At 59.3% G+C, this 20,283-nt stretch overlaps 6 protein-coding genes across 6 annotated transcripts; 5 read left to right on the top strand and 1 right to left on the bottom strand.

Moving 5' to 3' along the window:
• Nucleotides 1–286: 286 nt before the first annotated feature.
• MYCTH_2305985 (uncharacterized protein) lies at nt 287–1,868 on the top strand. Its single transcript, XM_003663758.1, has 2 exons — nt 287–429; nt 529–1,868. Exon 2 carries the CDS (start codon nt 653–655, stop codon nt 1,736–1,738), a length of 1,086 nt encoding a protein of 361 aa, XP_003663806.1. The 5' UTR covers nt 287–429; nt 529–652; the 3' UTR covers nt 1,739–1,868.
• Nucleotides 1,869–2,628: 760 nt separating this feature from the next.
• On the top strand, nt 2,629–7,195 carry MYCTH_2063555 (uncharacterized protein; the record flags this gene model as incomplete). The annotated part of the gene is made up of 3 exons (XM_003663759.1): nt 2,629–2,913; nt 2,983–3,932; nt 5,665–7,195. The coding sequence occupies 3 exons, from the start codon at nt 2,629–2,631 to the stop codon at nt 7,193–7,195; spliced, it is 2,766 nt and encodes a 921-aa protein (XP_003663807.1).
• A 675-nt stretch (nt 7,196–7,870) lies between these two features.
• On the top strand, nt 7,871–10,085 carry MYCTH_2305988 (uncharacterized protein). Its single transcript, XM_003663760.1, has 2 exons — nt 7,871–9,265; nt 9,395–10,085. Exons 1-2 carry the CDS (start codon nt 8,527–8,529, stop codon nt 9,832–9,834), a joined length of 1,179 nt encoding a protein of 392 aa, XP_003663808.1. The 5' UTR covers nt 7,871–8,526; the 3' UTR covers nt 9,835–10,085.
• A 1,114-nt stretch (nt 10,086–11,199) lies between these two features.
• Nucleotides 11,200–13,571, top strand: MYCTH_2305992 (uncharacterized protein). Its single transcript, XM_003663761.1, has 2 exons — nt 11,200–13,145; nt 13,298–13,571. The coding sequence occupies exons 1-2, from the start codon at nt 11,313–11,315 to the stop codon at nt 13,358–13,360; spliced, it is 1,896 nt and encodes a 631-aa protein (XP_003663809.1). The 5' UTR covers nt 11,200–11,312; the 3' UTR covers nt 13,361–13,571.
• A 601-nt stretch (nt 13,572–14,172) lies between these two features.
• MYCTH_2305993 (uncharacterized protein) lies at nt 14,173–16,202 on the top strand. The gene is made up of 2 exons (XM_003663762.1): nt 14,173–14,749; nt 14,830–16,202. The coding sequence occupies exons 1-2, from the start codon at nt 14,487–14,489 to the stop codon at nt 15,977–15,979; spliced, it is 1,413 nt and encodes a 470-aa protein (XP_003663810.1). The 5' UTR covers nt 14,173–14,486; the 3' UTR covers nt 15,980–16,202.
• Nucleotides 16,203–16,983: 781 nt separating this feature from the next.
• On the bottom strand, nt 16,984–19,749 carry MYCTH_53804 (uncharacterized protein; the record flags this gene model as incomplete). Its single annotated transcript, XM_003663763.1, has 4 exons — nt 16,984–17,474; nt 17,568–17,850; nt 17,980–18,191; nt 18,330–19,749. The coding sequence occupies 4 exons, from the start codon at nt 19,747–19,749 to the stop codon at nt 16,984–16,986; spliced, it is 2,406 nt and encodes an 801-aa protein (XP_003663811.1).
• Nucleotides 19,750–20,283: the final 534 nt, after the last annotated feature.

Here is a 20,283-nt window from a genome sequence, read left to right on the forward strand (position 1 = left end):
AGGAGAAAGGTGGGACGAAAATCCGGGGTAAGGTGCTTGCAGCGAGTCTGATGCCTGGGCGCCAAAATCCGGGGGCTTCCAACTTTGCAGCGCGTGTTGAGCCTCGGGCAGTTAGTTGTTGGGTTCCTGGCAAGAACACGTGCCAAGTTCGCGGAGAAATTGCCCCCTGAACTTGATGATGCTTGCCGAGTCCGGCTTAGCTTCCGATTTTGTCGGGTCAATGCCGAGGTTGCGCTGGCTCGGTCCAAGAGTGCAGATCACTTGCGTCAAGAGCGAGGGTTCCTTCCTCCACCGGCTCGCGACTGCTCACAGTACCGAAATTCACTAATTAGTGATACACACTTGTAAAAATTGAAACTTGTTGAGCCGTCAAGATGCACGAACTCATATAACTGAACTATCCGTGAAACGGCAGGGACCATTCCTGAGGTTGAGCGCTGCTCGTTCATTTTACCCTTCCCCGCTCCTTATTCTTTGAAGGGCGTTCAGGGCCTCAACGTATTAATAATTATTCTAACTTGTTCTTAGTTCGCCAATTTTTGGGCGACAGTTTCCTATCACAGTCGGCATCATATTTACGCAACAAAAGCAGAAGAAGATAAATTGAAAAAAAAAAAAGAAAACAAGGAGAAAAAGAAAACTAAATACGACTATGGCCTCAGTCCTCTACTCTCCAGTCATCGAGCTGCTAGACTCGGCAAAGCGTCTCGTCCTGTCGCCACTCTTGACGGGTCCGTTACTCTATTCTTTCACACACCCGGACGCAGTGCGCCGTGTTCTCGCCGCCATCGCCCAGCACCTCCCTGAGCAGGCCGCGGCACGGCTTAGCTCGCTGCCCAACTCGGCGACGGTCACTGTCCTGCAGGTGCTCGTCGCCCTGGGTCTCGTGCGCATGGTGAACGGGGCGCTAAACAGCATGGCCGCCAACTCGTGGCGGCTGACGGCGGCCCCCGGCTGGGACTGGCCGAACGAGATCGCCGTCGTCACGGGCGGCTCGAGCGGGATCGGGAAGGGCATCGTGGAGCGGCTGGCCGCGCTGGGCGTGCGCGTCGCCGTCCTGGACATCCAGGACCTGCCCAAGGACCTGCAGGGCAACCCGCGCGTCCGCTTCTTCCGCTGCGACGTGACGTCGTCCGAGTCGGTCGGGACCGCCGCCGACGCGGTCCGCCGCGAGCTGGGCCACCCGTCCATCCTGGTCAACAACGCGGGCGTCGCCAAGACGGCGCCCATCCTCCAGACGGACGAGAACTTCCTGCGGCGCATCCTCGGCGTCAACCTCATGTCCATGTGGTTCACGACGCAGCAGTTCCTCCCCCGCATGGTGCAGGTCAACAAGGGCCACATCGTGACGGTGGCGAGCATCGCCTCCTTTGTGGCCCTGGCCACGGCCGCCGACTACTCGGCCACCAAGGCGGGCGCGCTCGCCTTCCACGAGGCGCTCGCCTCCGAGATCAAGCACCAGTACAAGGCCCGCAACGTGCTCACCTCGGTCGTCCACCCCAACTTTGTCCGCACCCCGCTGATCGAGGACTTCTCGTCCCGCCTCGAGCGCCGGGGCGTGCGCCTGCTCACCAGCGACCGCGTCGCCGACGACGTCGTCGCCCAGATCAAGAGCCGCAGGGGCGGCCAGCTCATCATCCCGCCCTCGGCCACGGGCGTCTCCGGCATCAGGGGCTGGCCCACCTGGCTGCAAGAGCTCCTGCGCGACGGGGTGGCCGCCGGCGCGGTCAAGCCGTAGAACAGGATGGCGCTTGTAAGATAGGTTGTCGATGTTATTCACCAGGGAACCAGATAGGATAGGGACAGGACAGGACACACCACGACATGACAGGATATGATTTCATGGGAATGTGACGGGACGTGGAAAGAAAGATTGCCAGAAAACGCGGTACCTAATCAGGTAATTAGCTATTATCTAACGCGGCTGATTCGGCAGGATGCTATTTTTGGAGTATTAATATTGCATACGCACTGAACAGGATTCGACAGTTTGGTTGCTAGGGAGGTGTCTGAATCATGGAGCCCTCCAGCTGTAATGAGACGAGGCCTGTCTCACACTGCTCAGTTGGCTGCGACTCCAACTCGGAAGCATCATACACGCACAGTAAAGCCCGAATCAGACAGCTATGTACAATATTATGCGGCTGTTCTGCAGGGATGATCAACCCAGATCTGATCTTACACGTGAAATCGGTAATTAGGTATCTATGTACCTTCGTATGTAGGCATGTATGTACGTCAATACATAAGTTAATTACGCGTGCATACCGTACACTAGTGTCTGCAGTATTATCGTACGTGCCAGATATAGGTAGGTACCGGTTGTTTCGGGCATGGAAAAGCGTCGGCCGTGGAAGGCAAGAACCCTCGGCCCTTGGGGACTGGCCCACTTCCTCCCCCCTTCCGGAATCGATCCGATATAATAGAAATAGTACATACATACATACCTAGAACTTAGCGCCCTTAGCCCGCACTTATACGCACCATCGCCAACCACACCTCACCCCATCCGCACCCGGAGCTCCCAACATCCTCATATCGTTTCCACCGACCTTTGGCCGTTCAAAAAAGAGAAGAGAGAGAAAAAGAACAGAAAGGAGAAAGAAAAAAGAACGGACAACTATCGCCATGAAGGAGACACAGACGCCGACGGCGCAGATCCAGGTGCGGAACAACCGGGCGAACCGGCTGCTTTCGTACTGCTACACGCTGGTGGCGACGCCGTTCCTGCTCTCGCGCTTTGCGCTCGACGTGGTGCTGTATCTGGTGCCGTGGATGCGGCCGGCCAGGGAGTGGACGCTCAACCAGGCGGTGCGCGTGCGCGTCGTCCGCCTCGTCCTGCTCTACTGGTCCCTCCTGCGCTGGGGGGACCGCCTGCACCTGCGACCGGGCCGAGAGGGGAACCGGTTCGAGGTGCTGCGGCCACCGCGGCGGCAGAAGCAGCAGCAGCAGCAGCAGCAGGAGGAGGAGGAGGGGTCGGAGGAGAAGCCGGAGGACTACGACTACTACTACTACCGGGGCGACCTCGCCGTCACCACCACCACCGCCGCAGAAGACGACGACGACGACGACGCCGTGCGGCCCGAGCCCATCGGGGCGACCTGGACGCCGGCGCGGCCGCCCCCGCCGGCGCTGGTGCGGCCGGGGCTGGTGGTGGCGCTGCACTTCCACGGGGGCGGCTTCGCGGTCGGCAACGGGCGCGACGCGGACGCGGGCTTCGCGGCGCAGACGCTGATCCGGCACATGGGGTGCACGCACGTGTGCGCGCCGCAGTACCGGCTGGCCAGCAGCGGCAGCGGCAACGGGCGGTTCCCCGCGCCGGTGCAGGACGCGCTGACGGCGTACCTGTTCCTGGTGCGGGAGCGGGGGATCCCCGGGCGGCAGATCGTGGTGTCGGGCGACTCGGCGGGAGGCACGATCGCGCTCGGGCTGGTGCGCTACATCGCCGAGCACGGGGCGGCGCTGGGCATCCCGCGCCCCGGCGCCGTCGCCCTCTGGTCGCCCTGGGTCGACGTCGCGGCGGCCCTGCAGCACGACATGCGCGCCTCGCCCAACTACCGCACCGACTACCTCAACAACGAGTTTGGCCGCTGGGGCGCCGCCGCCGTCTCGGGCTACGGCGCCGTCGACCCGTCCGGGCCCTACCTGGCGCCGCTGCACCACCCGTTCCGGCTGGGAGAAGAAGAAGAGGAAGAGGCGCGGCCGCCGCCCATGTTCATCCACGGCGGCGACCGCGAGGTGCTCTGGGACGATATCGAGCTGCTCGCCCGGCGTTACGCCGACGCGGGCTGGACGGTGCACCTGCACCGGTCCCGGCACTGCCCGCACGACCTCATCCTGCTCGGCCCCCGCATCGGCTTCGCCGCCGAGGCCGAGGAGGCCGCCAGGGCGGCACGCACCTTTTTCCTGGCCTCGACCGATCTCAAGCTGAGGTGCTGAGGTGCTGAGGTGCTGGTCTCCCTGCGGTTTGTTTACGCCCACTCGGGGGGGGGGGGCTGTTACGCTTACACAATAGGTAATTACCTTAACACGGTATTGAGTACACCACAAGGACATACGGGAGTGAGTGGTGGGCCTTAAAGAGGTGCGAATTACATAGTATGGTAACTTGGGTATGGAAATTATCCGAGTACCCTCGATATAGCGATTATTACCCTTGAACAAGTTGGGGAATATGGAGCATTGGGCATCAAGTCTTCATATCATTGTGTTCATGTATGTATACCAGAGTACGGGCTGAAAGAAATCGGTCACCTTCGGACCGAGAGTCTTCATCTGGCGAATCATCACACCACAACGGCACGGCAATGCTTGTACGAATGTATTGTACATACAATACATAACTACCTACATACCTGGCTTGTATAAGGAGCGGGGAGTGAAGAAGGGTCCAATCCACAAGTTGGAGTCGTTGTGCGGGGTTGCTGCGGAGAACGACAGGGGAACAAACACAGGATATACAGTATGTTTATGACCCGCGTTTACTGTGTCATCTCATCTCGGTGATGCATCCCTTTGGGGGCTTAGCTTCCGAGTTGTATGTATGTACGGATTACATACTATACAGTAGGTGCCGAACATGATGTCACTCTCTGCCCTCACGGCCAACAGCACTGCGAAGGGTTCACCTGCCAACGGCGAATAGTGTACTTCCCACGAAAACGGCAACGCCCACCACCCCCACTCGGTTTCGCTCCGCAGACTGCCGCCCTAAGCTTTTTTGTAGTAGGGGTTGGCGTGGCAAAACAATTACCCGGTGCTCGAGGTCCACAAGAGTCAGACTAAAGTAATCCGTACCCGAGTACAAGACAACTACGGAGTACACGGTGCTAGCATAAAAGGCAGAGCAGCTCGCAAAGTCAAGCCCAACCCGGATGGAGTTTGCGACCGCTGGTCAGGAGCCCGGTCAGAAGGATTAGTTACTTCCCGTACCGCGAACTGCGACATGGTTCTATCCACAGTTGCCTTTGCCGCCTTTTGCTCCCCTTTCTTCACCCAACTTAGCCAGCCATTATTAACCCACCACACCCCACCATGTCCTCTCAAAGACTTGCCCAAAAAAGGTCACACCGGGGTGACCTGACGACAAAAGGTTGCCGACCTGGGACCTGCGTCGGATCTTGTCCGCACAGAGACCCATCTTCTACGGAGTACACAATGAACCAGAACCATTCTGGACCGGCAACATCCCGATCGTCCATCAGCTTGCGAGGTGCATCGGGTCAGATCCGGACTCGGTAGTCCCTCTTCACCTCTGCTTGGCGCGTGTACACTACAGTACATCTTGTTACCTTGGCTCTCTGAATGTACCGCAGCATGTACGTAATTATATACACGACAGATACATACATGCCTCTCTTTCTTTGGGCCTTTTTGTCTCTGTAATTAGTTCTCTGCGTCCGGCCTCTTAAGTCTTCGCCTAATTACGACCACAACTACGAAGCTTGAGTCAGTGGATTCTTTCCCCGACTATATATGGCTTGACGGCCTCGACTTCAATCAATCTCGGCAGCAGTGAAGCGTCTAGTTTGTGCCCTTTCAAGCAAAGCAACCAAAACCCTTTTTTCGCTCCGGTCCTTCATCAAACTTGCTCCCGTCTCGGGTGGGGTCTGAGTCTAGGCCGTGTGAGTGTCTCTGTCAGAGAGTGTGTGTTGGGAGCGAGAGAGAGAGAGTGTGTGTGTGTGTTTGCATGCCCGCAATGGCCAACGGCACCCCCGCGGGTCCGGGACGGCCGGATGACGACGGCTTGTCCTTCGACGTCCTCATCGTCGGAGCCGGCATCTCGGGCATCAACGCGGCGTACCGCATCCAGACCGAGGGCCCGGCCGATACCACCTACGCCATCCTCGAGGGGCGGGACTCGCTCGGGGGTACCTGGGACCTGTTCCGCTACCCCGGCATCCGGTCCGACTCGGACATCTACACCTTCGGCTTCCCCTGGAGCCCCTGGAGGCACGACACGGCGCTGGCCTCGGGCGACCAGATCAAGGCCTACTTGGCCCAGTCGGCCCGCTCGCAGGGCATCGACCAGCACATCCTCTACCGCCACCGGGTCGTGTCGGCCGACTGGAGCTCGGCCGGGAAGGAGTGGGACCTCCGCGTTGTCGTGGACGGGCGGGAAGACCAGCCGCCGGCCGTCTTCCGGGCCCGCTTCCTGCTGCTGGGCACGGGCTACTACGACTACGAGAAGCCGCTCGAGGCCGCCATCCCGGGCATCGAGACCTTCGCCGGCAAGGTGATCCACCCGCAGTTCTGGCCCGAGGACTACGACTACACCGACAAGGAGGTCGTCATCATCGGCAGCGGCGCCACCGCCGTCACCGTCCTGCCCGCCATGGCCGAGCGCGCCCGCCGCGTCACCATGCTGCAGCGCAGCCCGGGCTACGTCTTCTCCCTGCCCTCCCGCGGCCTCCTGACCGCCCTGCTCTTCGCCGTCCTGCCCGCCGCCGCCGCCCACTACCTCTGCCGCCTCCTCTGGCTCGTCCGCAGCCACCTGACGACCGCCTTCTGCCGCGCCTGGCCCGCGCTGGCCAAGCGCGTCATCAAGCGCGCCACCCTCCGCCAGCTGCCCCCGACGATCCCGTGGGACCCGCACTTCCGGCCCCGGTACAACCCGTGGGAGCAGCGGTTCTGCGCCTGCGTCGACGGCGACTTCTTCGCCGCCCTGCGCTCGGGCAAGGCCGACGTGGTCACCGACACGATCCGGACGGTGACGCCCGACTCGATCGAGCTCGGCTCGGGCCGGGCGCTGCACCCGGACGTGATCGTGACGGCGACGGGGCTCAAGCTGCGCTTCGGCGGCGGGATCGACTTCCGCGTCGACGGCGAGCCCTTCCGCTGGCGCGACAAGTTCGCCTGGCGCTCCGCCATGCTGCAGGACGTGCCCAACCTGCTCTTCCTGACCGGCTACGAGACCGCCTCGTGGACCCTCGGCGCCGACGTCAGCGCCCGCCTCTTCGTCCGCATCCTCCGCCGCCTCCGCCACCGCCGCGCCGCCGCCGTCGTCCCCCGCCCCGCCCGCCCGGACATGCCCGAGCGCCCCATGATGAGCCTCACCTCGACCTACCTCCGCACCGCCCGCGACGTCCTCCCCAAGGGCGGCACCGGCGTCTGGGCCCCCAAGACCAACTACTTTGCCGACATGGCCAGGGCCAGGTGGGGGGACCTGTCCAAGGACTTGGAGTTTATCATGTAGTGTAACACATCAAGATCCCTCGGATACCTTGTTTTATTCTTTTTTTTGTTCACTGTCATTCCTGCACCTATTGATGCCTGCTGCATGACACGACTCGAGTGTTTATTGTTTAAGGGGCCTGGACGGCATGGGCAAATAGAAAATCGAATCCTTGAATCAATGTTCTTGTGCTCTGTCCAATGCAACTCAACATAGATTTGATTCATGATTCTGTTGTTACAGATGACAACACAAGGTATTATGTCTGTATATAGACTAAGAGTGATCCGTGCCTCCTGTCTCGTAGCGTCGTGCATGCCAGCTGGATCATCGCCCTCGAGTCGTCGAGAATACCTCAGGTAATAATTAATTACCTGGGAAAACTCGAGTAAAACCATTACCCTCTCAACCATGTGATTCCGCCTCGCCTTGCTCGTTGACAGGAGTACCGCTCCCTCCTCCGGATTACCCCCACCCCACTAATATCGTGCCCCTCTTCCCCATGGGGATGGGCTGCCTACTGTCACTACCAAGTAGAAGAGCGTATCCGTAGTGGGTGTAGTGTCATCTGTAGCTTTATTTTAGTGTACGAACGTACGGACGTACATACAGTAGACCCCCTGCTGGGTGGGCTGGGATTGTCCCACCCCTGTTGTGTGGGGTGCAGTAGTTTAGCGAACAAAAAAGCAATCGCAATTCCGAAATAGGGGCAATCTTCCGAGCTTTCCATCGTCTCTCTCCCGCGCTCACACGTCCCTCTATCTCCGAAACCGACCCTTCTTGTCCATCCCCCGACATCGAAACCCGCTGCCTCGGTATCGGAAACTGCCAAAAAAAAAGCATCATCCACCGAGCGGGGGGGACCTGGCGATCATTGGCGTGGATGAGCATCTGTGGCTGTGACATCTCCCCGAGACATACGTTGAGCAATCACGCGCACACACACACAGACACACACACACACACTAACAAAGGAGGAAAAGGAAAAGAGGATTCAGGATTCAAGGTGTGGGGTGGTTGTGTACTCGCTCAAAAACCGCCCGGGCTCATGTCCGGAAGACATGAAACCGCCTCCGGGGTTGTTGAGGAGACACCTAGACTCCGTACTAGTAGGATCTACTACTCCGGAGCCGAGTCATTGTGTAATAGTACCTTTTTACCTTATCCAACCTACTCTCCTCTTCGTCATCATCATCATTATCATCATTACCATCAATCACCTTCGAAGCCACAACACGCTGCTGCCGCCCCGCCGCCGCCTCTGGTCGGTTAGTATTGTTTGCTGGCCTATAGTTAGTTACTTACCATTCTTTTGTTTCTCTTTACTAGGCAAGTTACGGCCAGACTTCACCATGTCCGAGACCAGCGTGACCGCCCTCACCGGGTATCTCGACAACCTGACGGCGGAGGAGGAGGCCAAGTTGCAGGAGGCGTGGGCGCACCTGCTCCGGCTGTGCGGCGTCGAGGGGAGCGACAAGCTGCCGCCGGCGGACCGGACGGGGGAGCTGCTGGAGCAGCACCTGGACCCGGCGGGCCTCAAGTCGGCCGCCGTCTTCCGGGAGCGGCTGTGGAGCTTCATCCTGGTGGACGAGCCGGACGTGCTGGTGCTGCGCTTCCTGCGCGCCCGCAAGTGGGACGTCGACCGGGCCGTGGCCATGCTCGCGTCGGCCGTCGGCTGGCGCCACGAGCGCCGGCTCAAGGCCGACGTGATCCGCCGCGGGGACGCCGTCGGGCCGGACGCCCCGGCCGACGACGACGGGAGCTTCCTGGCCCAGTACCGCTCCGGCAAGGCCTACGTCCGCGGCAGCGACCGCGAGGGCCGCCCCGTCTTCGTCATCCGCGTCCGCCTGCACGACCCCAAGCTGCAGTCTCCCGAGGCCATGGAGCGCTTCGTGCTGCACAACATCGAGACCATCCGGGCCACCCTCCGCCACCCGCGCGAGAAGGCCTGCCTCCTCTTCGACCTCACCGGCTTCGGCCTCAAGAACATGGACTTCCACGTCGTCAAGTTCCTCGTCCAGGTCTTCGAGGCCAGGTACCCGGAGTACCTCGGCGTCGTGCTCGTGCACAACGCGCCGTTCATCTTTTGGGGTTCGTGACACACACACCACACCACACCCGCCCTCGCTCGCAGTGTGACATCCATCCCAAAGGGCTGCTGATATCTGACTTATGAATTACCCGAACCGTTCTGTTCCCGCCCCTCGCTCTCCTCTACAGGTGTATGGAAGGTGATCAAGCCGTGGCTGGACCCGGTCATCGCGTCCAAGATCAACTTCACGAGCGGCGGCGCCGACCTCGCCCGCTTCATCGCGCCCGAGGAGCTGCAGACGTGCTTCGGCGGCAAGGACGGCTGGGAGTACAAGTACATCGAGCCCGTCCCGGGGGAGAACGACCGGCTCGAGTCGGAGAAGAAGGCCGACGTCGAGGCCGAGCGCGACGGGCTCATCCGCCGGTTCGAGCGCCTCTCGGTCGAATGGGCCGCCCTCGACGCCCGCTCCGCCGAGGCCAAGCAGAAGTCCGCCGACAGGCGGGAGGTGGCCAAGCAGCTGAGCGACGCCTACTGGAAGCTAGACCCTTACATCCGAGCCCGCACCTACTATGACAGGGCGGGCGTGCTGAGCAGTTCCGGGGCAGTGGACTACAGGGCGGCGCAATGATTGATTAATTAGCGTTTGTTGCTTTCCTAGTTGAACGGGTGATTTAATTATCTTTTCTTCTCTTTTTTGGGGTTGGGTGGGGATTTCCTTTACTTCCATGGCCAAGGGGGTTTCATATTTTCTATGGGATAAAACGATGGTCTACTATTCCACGTCAACTTCATGTATAATTAGGGCAGATTCAGGTTGATTATTTCTGATTTCTTCGGGATGCTCGACACGAATACCTATTAATCAAACTTCATTCGCACGATGGCTATTGCATTTACAAGGCAGGGCAAAATATGAACCGACGGCGCCATTCTTGGTCAAGGATCAGACAGTCATCCATCCGACAGTGAGAGATTACCGAGCTACCCGGCCCTTGTCAGCTCAGAGCGTGCCCGTACGCAGTATTGTCAGCTTTGTCAATCACATGTTGCCGGCAAAACGCGAAGGTATAATTAACCCAACGAGCAGCTTACCGACTGTGGAGGGTATTACGGAATAGGTAGGTACCTAGGTATGTAATTAGATGCACGCACACACAAAAATGTATGTACGGAATGAAAGTTCACGTGTAGTGTATTAGTGCATGTGGATACCCCAATTCCAACTACTACACAGTACAATTCCTGCGTAATTAGAGCTGCCGAGGCGGAATAGCCCTAATAGTTGAGGATAATCCCGCCGTCTGGGCAAGCCAGGGTAGCAACCCTGATTTTATCCATCCAGTCGTGGGCATGGGAAAAACAATCATGAAAAAACAGCACTAGGTACTAAAAAAAAAAAAAAAAAGAAAAGAGAGAGAGAGAGAGAGAGAGAGAGAGAGAGAGAACAACTGCATGTCACACAGTTCACGTACGGAGGAGTTGTATGGAGCCGGCGACTTCTCCCCTCGGGATCTGCTGTCGGATGGTCGCATTGCTCCATTTGAGTGTGCGGGGTAGACCCAATCTGGGGAATATCCCCAGATTCCGGCCGAGGTGTGGAGAGGAACGGCCAGGGGTGTGATCCTTGTACCCGATCAAGGTATGGAGCAAGCAGATCGTCGGGCTCCATGGAGCAGACCCTGCCTCAGCGCTAATTCGGTGACATGTGCAATTCGGCGGGTCCCCTTAGGCGAGAGCTCAATAACCACCTCCATCGCCTTGGCACCTCCATCACCTTGGCACCTCCCATGTTTACCTTGAACTTACCTCTCAGAGGGTCCGTCTCTGTGCTGGGTTCCAGTTCCCGCCCTGAGCTCGCCCTTTCGCAAACCTCCATCTCGCTCGCTCGCCGGCTCACTTGGATGGTTCGCGGCCTGGAAATCCCACCTCAGCCTCTGCGTCTCTGAGTCTCTGGAGCGCATCCAAAAAAAAAAAAAAAAAAAAAAAAAAAAAAAAAAAAAGAGAGAGAGAGAGAGAGAGAGAGAGAGGAGAAAAGGGAGTTAACGGCTAGTTCACGTCAACTCGGCCAGCAACCACACGCGGACACGGACACATACACAGCAAACTATGCGCTTCTCAACGCTGCTCGTCGCGGCGTCGGCTCCCGTAGGCCTCTTCGCCCGGGAGTCGATCGACCAATTGTCGCCGGGAGAGCTCGTCGCCTTTCTCGAGAAGCACAACTTGGCCATCGTGCCCAAGTCGGAGCTGACGGACGCCCTGACGGAGCTCAATGCCTTGCTCAAGAGCCAGCAGCTGCAGCAGCGCCACGTCGTTCCCATCTTCAGGAGAGACAATGGCACGGCGAACAAGTCTGGCCAGGGTCAGGGGGGTGGTGGTGATGGTGGTGCCACAACGTCCGTCACGGACAGTGACGACGAGGGCAGCACCGTGACCGCGCAACTCCTCGGCCTGGACGACCTGGCAGACCTGATCCGGGGGCTCATCAAGGCCATTGGCGACCTGCCCGAGATCCTCAAGGCCGTCGAAGGCCTGCTGACGTCCGAGTTCCTCAACGGCTTCCACGACGCCATGGTCTACCTCGCCCAGACGCTGCAACCGCCCGCGCCCGAGCTGCTGCAGAAACTCGTCAAGAAGGCCGGCCCGCTCGTCGACCTGCTCGACGGGCTCGATCTCGAGCGCCTGGTCGACCAGCTCAAGGGCGTCGACCTGGCCGGCCTGATCGGCGGCGTCCTGAAGCTGCTCTCGGACAAGAACCTCGAAAACATCGAGTCCCTCGTCTCCAACGGCGCCGCCCTGCTCACCCCTTCGTTCGTCAACCAGACCTCCACCCTCATCGGGGGCGCCGCGCCGCTCCTGGCCGAGCTCGGCCCCTTGCTCGAGAAGGTGACGCCGCTGCTCGACAAGCTCGGGGACGTCGACCTGGAGGGCATCCTGGATGCCGTCTCGCCCCTGCTCACCAAGGAGTCGATCCAGGGCCTGGTCACCCTGCTGCAGAACGCGCAGCAGCTGCTGACCCAGGAGACGGTCAACAGCCTCAAGTCGCTCCTCAAGACGGCCGGCCCGCTCCTCGACAGCCTCGGCGACCTCGACCTCAAGGGTCTCCTCGACCAGGTCGGCCCGCTGCTGGAGGAGCTCGGCAAGGTGGACCTCAAGGGCCTGGTGGAGGCCGTCAGCCCGCTGCTCACGCCCAAGTCGGTCAGGGGCCTGCTCGGCCTCCTGGGCAACGCCGAGAACCTGCTGACGCCCGAGTTCGTCAAGCAGACCAAGGGGCTCATCGGCGACGCGGGCCCGCTCCTGTCGGCGCTGGGCGAGATCGACCTCCAGGGCCTGGTCAAGCAGCTGCAGCCGCTGCTCTCGGCCCTCGGCAAGGTTGACCTGGCCGAGCTGCTCGAGCAGGCGTCCCCGCTCCTCTCGCAGATCTCCCCCTTGCTCGAGGAGCTCGGCAAGATCGACCTGGCCAAGCTCGTCGGCCAGCTGTCCCCGCTGCTCGACACCCTGGGCGAGATCGACCTCAGGGGCCTGCTCGACGCCCTCTCCCCGCTGCTCACGCCGCAGAGCGTGAAGGGCGTCCTGGGATTGCTGGACAACGCCGAGGACCTGCTGACGGCCCGGTTCGTCAACCAGACGCACACGCTCGTCGGCGGCGCCGTCCCGCTCGTCGCCGCCCTCGAGGGTGTCGACATCGAGGGCCTCCTGAAGAAGGTCGCCCCGCTGCTCGAGGAGCTCGGAGGCGTCGACCTGGCCGGCCTCGTCGGCGCCGCCAAGCCGCTCCTCGACGCCGTGCGGAAGATCGACGTCAAGGGCATCGTCGAACAGATCATGCCCCTGCTCACGCCGGAGAGCGTCAAGGCCATCGTCGGCCTCGTCCACAACGCCGGCGTGCTCCTGAGCCAGACCTTTGTCTCGCAGACCTCGGAGCTCATCGACGATGCCACGCCGGTACGTATACGTAACACCTTACCACATGTTCCCTCTTTCCTACCCCTTTCATACGACATGTTCCCTCTTTCCTACCCCTTGCATCTTGCTTCCCATCCTACGCATCTATCCCCTGGTCTCTCGGCTAACATGATGATCCCCCCATTTTGCAGCTCGTGGCCACGCTCGCCGACCTCATCCACGCCGTCCTCAAGGAGTTTGTTGGCAAGCAGTAGGCTGGGGCGTCATGAGCCATGGAATGATGAATGGACGCGTTATAAGATCTTTATGAGTAATACTTAGCAATTAACGATGGGGATTCGAATGACCGAGGTAAACATGTCGATTTTTTTCTTAGCTTCGAGAGCATGCAGCTCCTAGGGTTAGTAATTAGCGATGATGATATGGACCATCTGTTGGAAGCAACGATTAATAATATCATACTTGTTTCAGTTGCTAACCAACTCTTCGGAGACGTTGTTCTTTTTCTTCGTTATTTTTTCATTTTTCCCCCCTCCTTTCCCCTTTCTCTATCGCAGTCGATTCACTCCTTCGGAACGCCCACTCCACGAGGAGCCCGTTGAACAACGTTGGAAGCCACCCCACGCAGCGGAACCTCTCGGGTGGCTTGGCTTTCACAAGCTTTTTGCCGAGTACCGGCTTTTCCACACACACAGTGCCCTAGTTCCACTCGTGCCCACTGACCCCTGTCGACTAGAATGTATGGACAAGGGAACCTGCCCAAAAGATCACCGCCCGTCTGCCCAACATGTCGAACAAGCCGCTTGTTGGCGAATGAGATGCTTGCCCACATTTTGCTCAACTTTTCTCTCAACCTCGGCTGGCCAAGAATGCGGGGGAAATGCGGGGGAAGATCGACAGTCAGACGGCCGATAGGCGGGAGGGGCCTCCGTCCCTGGGCTCAAAGAGGGACAAGCAGGGATATTCGCCATCGCGAGCTATTCCCCGTTTAGGCGAAGGATGGACGATGCTCTCCACCTCCCCCGTTACATCGTCACTGCCCTTTGCCTTGATATGTGCCCAACATTTTGATAAGCATATCACATGGATTTTTCTCGACAACTCGGAAAGATGGCCGGCCTGCTTTGCTCCCCGCACTTTTCGGCCAGCTTCTTGTGCGCGAAGCCGCTCAAGTGTCGTCGGCGTTGTTGACGGGTTAAGGCCGAGTCCCTTCGTCGGGCGGACCATGCGTCTCGACTGTCTCGACTGATCGTGACCGTGTGCCTCCCTCCGTGTCCACCCCCTCAGCCGCCCGCGATCTCGTGTGGTTCTGCATTGCGGATTGCAAAAAAGATCGTTCAAGAGACTTTTTTGTCGCCGCCGCATCGCGTATCCCGAGCCATGGCCACGCAACCAACAACAACGACGACGACGACGACGACGCCGCCGACGACAACAGGACCACAGGGCCCTGTCGCCAACGCGGCAGGCACTCGCCCCGAGAACGTCCTCGACGACGCCTCTTCGCTCAATGATGGCGTCCACGAGAAGGGAGCACCCGTCGGCCTCTCCAAGCGGGAAAAGGCGAAGCAGCATTTCCGCCGCTTCTGGTGGGCCTATGTCCTCGCACTGGTCATCTTCCTGGCGATATTCCTCCCCATCTTGTAAGTGCATCATCAGTTTTCTCCCTTTTTTTTTTTTTTGTTGTTGTGAAAGGCTCCCTCTCTTCTAACAGCCGGAATAGGTTCAAGGTGATCATTCCAGCAATCATCAGGAATGTGGTCAAGGACCAGGAGCTGCCCGTGAGGGGAGGCGCCCTCAACTTCACGGCGCCGACGCACCTGAACATGAGCATGGACACCATGCTCGACACGCCGCTGGGGGTCAAGATCGATTCCGTGCCGCTCAACCTCTACCAGCCGCCGGCGGACCCCGAGCACGACGACACGGACGTCAAGGGGCCGTTCCTGAGGCTGCAGATGCCGGACCAGCACGTCAACGGCGAGACCAAGATCCACGCCCCGGAGCAGGTCGTCCAGGTGCTCAACCAGACGCAGATCACCGCCTGGTTCAACGAGTTCTTCGACAAGGAGCTCGTCGACCTCCACATCAAGGCTAACGACATGAGCGTCCACCTCGGCGCCCTCGACTACAAGGTCGACATGGACAAGACGGTCAAGGTGCCGGGGCTCAACTACCTCAAGGGCTTCGGCGTGATCGACATGAAGTTCTCCATCCCGGCCGAGCCGTCCGGCCGCAACCTGCGCGGCCACCTGCTCATCCCCAACGCCGGCGTCATCGCGCTCGGCATGGGCAACGTCTCGTTCAACATCATGGCCGGCGACGTCAACCTCGGCCTCGTGCGCCTGTACGACTTCGACCTGCGCCCGGGCAACAACACGCCCGCCTTCGACGGCGAGTTCTACTTCGACCAGCTGATCCCCAACCTGCCCGCCATCCTCGACTCCCAGCGGTCCGCCCTCGCCGAGGGCGTCGTCGAGCTGCACGCCAAAGGCAACAGCACCATCAACTACGGCCGCCACATCCCCTACATCGAGGGCGTCCTCAACATCAAGCGCGTCCCCATGCGCATCCCCGTCACCACCCTGCTCGTCGACCTCATGGAGGCCCTCGTCTCCCACGGCGACGGCAACGGCAACGGCACCTCCTCCCAGGGCGTGCCCCTGCTCGACCACCTCGGTGACGTCCTGGGCAACAGGACCCTGTTTGAGCAGATGCTGAGCCACTGGGATAGCACTGGTGGTGGTGGTGATGATGCAAAGGGAAGCGCCAGCGGCGGCAAGAAGAGCAGCTCGCTGACCAGGTCCGTCAGGAGGTCGATGCATACCAACATCTTGAAGCTGGGCCTCAGGAGGTTGCGGTCCAAGTTTTGATCTGACCGGGACGGGGAATGGGTATTAATTATTTCTTGAGAGTATTAATTGGGTATTAATGTCGTTTATGACGCCAGAAGAGGCAGTGACGTGACTGTGGAGAAGACCGTGATCAGTCCACGACTAACTAGGTATGGCATGGATGGGTAATAATTATATACCTTAGGTAACGACGAGCATAATGATACAACGTATAATGTTCATGACTTTGTCTGTCTCCCGGTAGATCGGCTCGCTTCGACGGCCGGCTCCAGGCTCGAACTGACGCCTTCCATCTCGAAGCTCTGCTTGTCGGACCAGGAGCGGCACCTCCCTGTCGCCTCCAGGTTTACCACTTTCTGTTATAATCGAGACGAAAGGCGAGACATTATTAATACTATTGAGCCACGAGATCACCAGCATCATGTCGAAGTAGAGAGAGGAACCGGGTAGAGAGGGGGATTGTAGAAGGGGATAGAAAAACCAACAGCTCTTCGCTTTAAAGTCTTGGATAAGTGATTACGAATCGGTCTTCTTCTTGGCTTGGAAAGGGCCGGGAGAACAAAGAGACGGCTCGAACGAGAGGGATGCAAGGATGCAAAGATTCCATCAATGAATTAACTAATTATATGATCCACTCAACCTCATGTATAGCACTGTATGGACTTACTTATACGCCCAAGAACCCAAGAATCTGGGACGACTCACAAATACGGAGATGCTCATTCCTCCCATGTGCTAACCGATCCAGTCGGCTCGTGTCGTACTAGAGCCTTGGACAAGGGACCTGGGTCACGACTTCATACCAGAGCATAGAACAGGCTTGGGTTTCAATCTCTTCGTTCCTGTGTTTCGAGTCTGCGCGCCAACTGCAGCTGTTCATGTACTATACTTGAAAACTTAGTTTCCTAGCTCTATGATCTCCTGTTACACTGAAAATTGAACCTGCAGAAGGGAAATGAGGTGTAAAAAAAAAAACACTGTGAAAACAAATACAGCACAAGAAAGAAAGGCCACCGCCATCCTTATACCGGCGCAAAGGGTCTGATGACACTGCGGCCGGGCGAGCGGGCCTGCGGACTGCTCTGCTCGCCGCCGGCCATGTAGGGGGTGGCGGCGGTGCGGCTGATGAAGCGGCGGATCTCGGCGTCGTCCTCCTCCTTGTCGTCGAGGTCCATGCTGGGCAGCTTGACGGCGCGGTCGAGGGCGACGGGCAGGTCGCGGTGGCGGCCGCGGAGCATGACGAGGATCAGGACCAGCTTGCTGCCGGCGTGCCAGCCGCCGCTGAAGGAGTACGACGCGGCCGGCAGGCCCGTGCTGATGCCGTTGTTGGCGTACGCCGACACCACCTCGAACAGGATGTTGAACAGGCTGAACGCCGCCGGGTCCGCCAGCGTGTGCGACGTCTCCATCACCGTCACCAGGAAGAACGCCAGCGCCACCCACCACACGTCGTGCGACAGCTGGCTGCGCACGTGGTGCGCCATCAAGTCCGGCCCCCGCCCCGCCGCATCCTCTTCCTCCTCTTCTTCCTCCTCTTCTTCCTCCCGGCCGTCATCGTTGTTATAGTAGTTACCGTACCGCGTGTTGATGCTGACCGTGCTGCTACTAGTGCTGCCGCCGCCGCCGCCGCTGGTTTGGATGTAGGGGGTCGGTTGCGCGCTGGCCAGGGCGCCGGTTTTGGGTCTCTTGTTCGGCCGCCGTGGCAGTGGCCCGGGGGGGACCCCGACGCCTTGGAACCCCGTCATGCGCCGCTGCAGCTGCCGGCTGATGAACTGACCGCCTTCGCGGCCGATATCGACGATCTTGTCGATTCCCCCCCGCGAGGCGACCGACAACCGCGAGAGCCGGGACGCCTGGGAGCTGACGGAGGTGGGGGATAGGGGTTGTTGCTGCGCTCTGGAATTGACTGGTCCAGAGGTGAGGAATAAGCCGCCACCAGCAGATGTCTTGCTCTCCTTCTCCTTCTCCTTGTCCTCGTCCTTCTTCTTCTTCTTCTTCTGCTTCTTCTTCTCCACCACCCCTTCCTTCTCCTTCATGCCCTTGTCGTCGTGTGGCATTTCGGGCTCGTCTCCGGCATAGATTCCCAGCGACCGCTCCTCGTAGACGTTGGAGCCGCGCACGGTGATCGAGGTCGGATAGGCCGATGCATACATCTTGATCAGCCACAGAACCTGTAGGCCGAAGTAGACGGCGGACACAGAGACGATAGAGAAGCCGGTGGACAAGATGGCTGGGTAAAGGTCAGCACAGGACTGCTCATTTTCTTTCTTGGAAGGGGGAGTGGAGGGGAAAGGGGGCTGGAGACGTGTCGTTCTGCTGTGCTTCTCTTCTGATTGGGTTCTGATTAATTAGTGCTAAGTATACTTACACACCGACTGGAAGAGGCCGTCCACGACCCGCGGCCCCGGCGGGATCTTGTCGAGCGCCTTGTTTCCAATGTTGAGCAGGAAGAACATGATCCAATCGACGATCAGGAACGCGCCCAGCCACAGGCCCAGCATCCAAGTCGGGCGCGCGGGGAACATGTTGATGTAGACGCGCCGGGGGTAGTGCAGGATGAATTCGAACGTCTCCTTCCACACCTCGTAGTTGGGGCTGTCGGTCGCGAGCCTGAGCAGGCGCGAGCACACCCAGATGATGAAGCGCAGGAAGATGGGCGAGGCCTGGCTGCCGACGAGCATGAGCACGGCGCCGACGAGCACGACAAAGTAGTAGCCCGACTGGAAGGCCGTCATGCCCGCGTCCAGCAGCGACAGGCCCGTGTTGCTGAAGGCCGACACGGCCAGGAAGATGCCCGTCCACCAGGCGTTCTGCCCGTTCGCGGTCGGGATCTCGGGCGCGTTGGCCGCAATCCACGCCCCGAGAGCCAACGCGCCGAGCACCTGCCAGAGCACGTAGTACAGCGCGACCGTGACGACCAGCACCTCGATCGCGCGGTACTCGACGCCGCCCAGATACTCGCGTTCCTTGAGCGTCAGGTTGAAGAACTCTCCGTTCCTGCCCACGTTTTTCCTCTTCTCCTGAAGGAAGTTGCGCACCTCCGCGGTCCGGTCCCTGTTGATCTCCTGCGCTGCCGCCTTCCCCGGCGGCGGGCGAGGCGGCTCGACGAAGACGACACTCCTCGCCCCGGGGCTCCTTGACAGACGGTTCTCCGGTATTGGTGCGAGGCCCTCCTCCACGTCTCGTTCCCTCGGGCGGCCGCTCTCGGACCCGGGCACTTCCGACGTCGAGGACTGACCGGCCCGGATCCGGCTCCCTAGGCCCGGAAGTTGCTGTTGTCCCTCGTCGCACTTGGACTTGCTCTTGCTCAGCGACTTCAGCCGAGCCAGCGCGAGGAGGTCCGAGAAGCCCGAGTACAGCCAGATGGACGAGCCGGCCCTCAGCTTCCTCTCCCTCTCCCTCTTGACAATGGCACGGAACCGCTTCTCAAACACGTGTCTCCGGAACAGGACAGTCCACAGCGAGACGAGGATGGGGTGCCCGAGCAGCATGGCGAGGAAGAGCACAATCTGCTGCCCGAGCGACATCTGGCTGAGGTTTTGCGTGTTGAGCCCGGTCGACGTAAGGGCGGACATGATCAGGAAGAGGCTGTCGAGGAAGCCGATCTTGACCGAGGATGATGACCCGCTCCCCCAAAAGACGAGGGCGAAGAAGAGGCAGGACAAGATGAAGTAGGCATAGTGAAGTGTGATAAAGTTGATGGGAGGGAGGTATGGCCGAACTCTCGCGAACCGCTCGGCCCAGCGGCCCTCCCACTGCCGCTCGTAAAAGTCGCCAAGCCATTTCATGGCAAGCATCTAATTAGTAGGCTCGACGACAGCAAGAAGTAGGATGAAAAGAGGGAAGGGAATCGTGAGCAAAAAAAAAAAAATCGGGAAAAAGACAGAAACAAGAGATAAGAAAGGGAAAACAAATCTTCTTTTCCTTCGGCCGCGGGTATCGTCTTGCGAGACACGGGCAGAGTGATCACTCACCGAACGGAATCATGAATGACTAAGGGCTTCAAGATTTCTTAAATATCACCATGCTGGCGCCGGATCCAAGAGGAGCAACTTTTTAGGTAGCGGCCAGGGGAGTGATCCTGCAGTTTGGATCCGAAGTCATGAATTGCGTGCAAAATAATGATTAACCTCAGGGAGCTGGTGGAACACACCCTCCCCCGAGTTTTAGTTTCAAGGGACCAACCGCGCGGCATGGCGCTGAGCCGCATAGTTGCCTGTTTTGGGTGGAATCCTGTTCCTTCAAAAGCTTAGCATTCAGCGTGTGGTAGGTACTAAGGTTACTGATTTGCTGTGTCTAGAATTGCGGCACGGAGAGGGTGA

Source organism: Thermothelomyces thermophilus, chromosome 4, assembly GCF_000226095.1.
Source record: "Thermothelomyces thermophilus ATCC 42464 chromosome 4, complete sequence".
In the NCBI taxonomy this organism is placed as follows: Eukaryota; Fungi; Ascomycota; class Sordariomycetes; order Sordariales; family Chaetomiaceae; genus Thermothelomyces; species Thermothelomyces thermophilus.

What these genes read in the sequence shown, in the direction of transcription:
- MYCTH_2305985 (XM_003663758.1), top strand. Translation starts at nt 653, where the DNA reads ATGGCCTCAGTCCTCTACTCTCCAGTCATCGAGCTGCTAGACTCGGCA.
- MYCTH_2305988 (XM_003663760.1), top strand. Translation starts at nt 8,527, where the DNA reads ATGTCCGAGACCAGCGTGACCGCCCTCACCGGGTATCTCGACAACCTG. An exon ending in CGCGCCGTTCATCTTTTGGG is followed by an intron (nt 9,266 to 9,394) that starts GTTCGTGACACA and finishes TCTCCTCTACAG; the next exon opens with GTGTATGGAAGGTGATCAAG.
- MYCTH_2305992 (XM_003663761.1), top strand. Translation starts at nt 11,313, where the DNA reads ATGCGCTTCTCAACGCTGCTCGTCGCGGCGTCGGCTCCCGTAGGCCTC. An exon ending in TCATCGACGATGCCACGCCG is followed by an intron (nt 13,146 to 13,297) that starts GTACGTATACGT and finishes CCCATTTTGCAG; the next exon opens with CTCGTGGCCACGCTCGCCGA.
- MYCTH_2305993 (XM_003663762.1), top strand. Translation starts at nt 14,487, where the DNA reads ATGGCCACGCAACCAACAACAACGACGACGACGACGACGACGCCGCCG. An exon ending in GCGATATTCCTCCCCATCTT is followed by an intron (nt 14,750 to 14,829) that starts GTAAGTGCATCA and finishes CAGCCGGAATAG; the next exon opens with GTTCAAGGTGATCATTCCAG.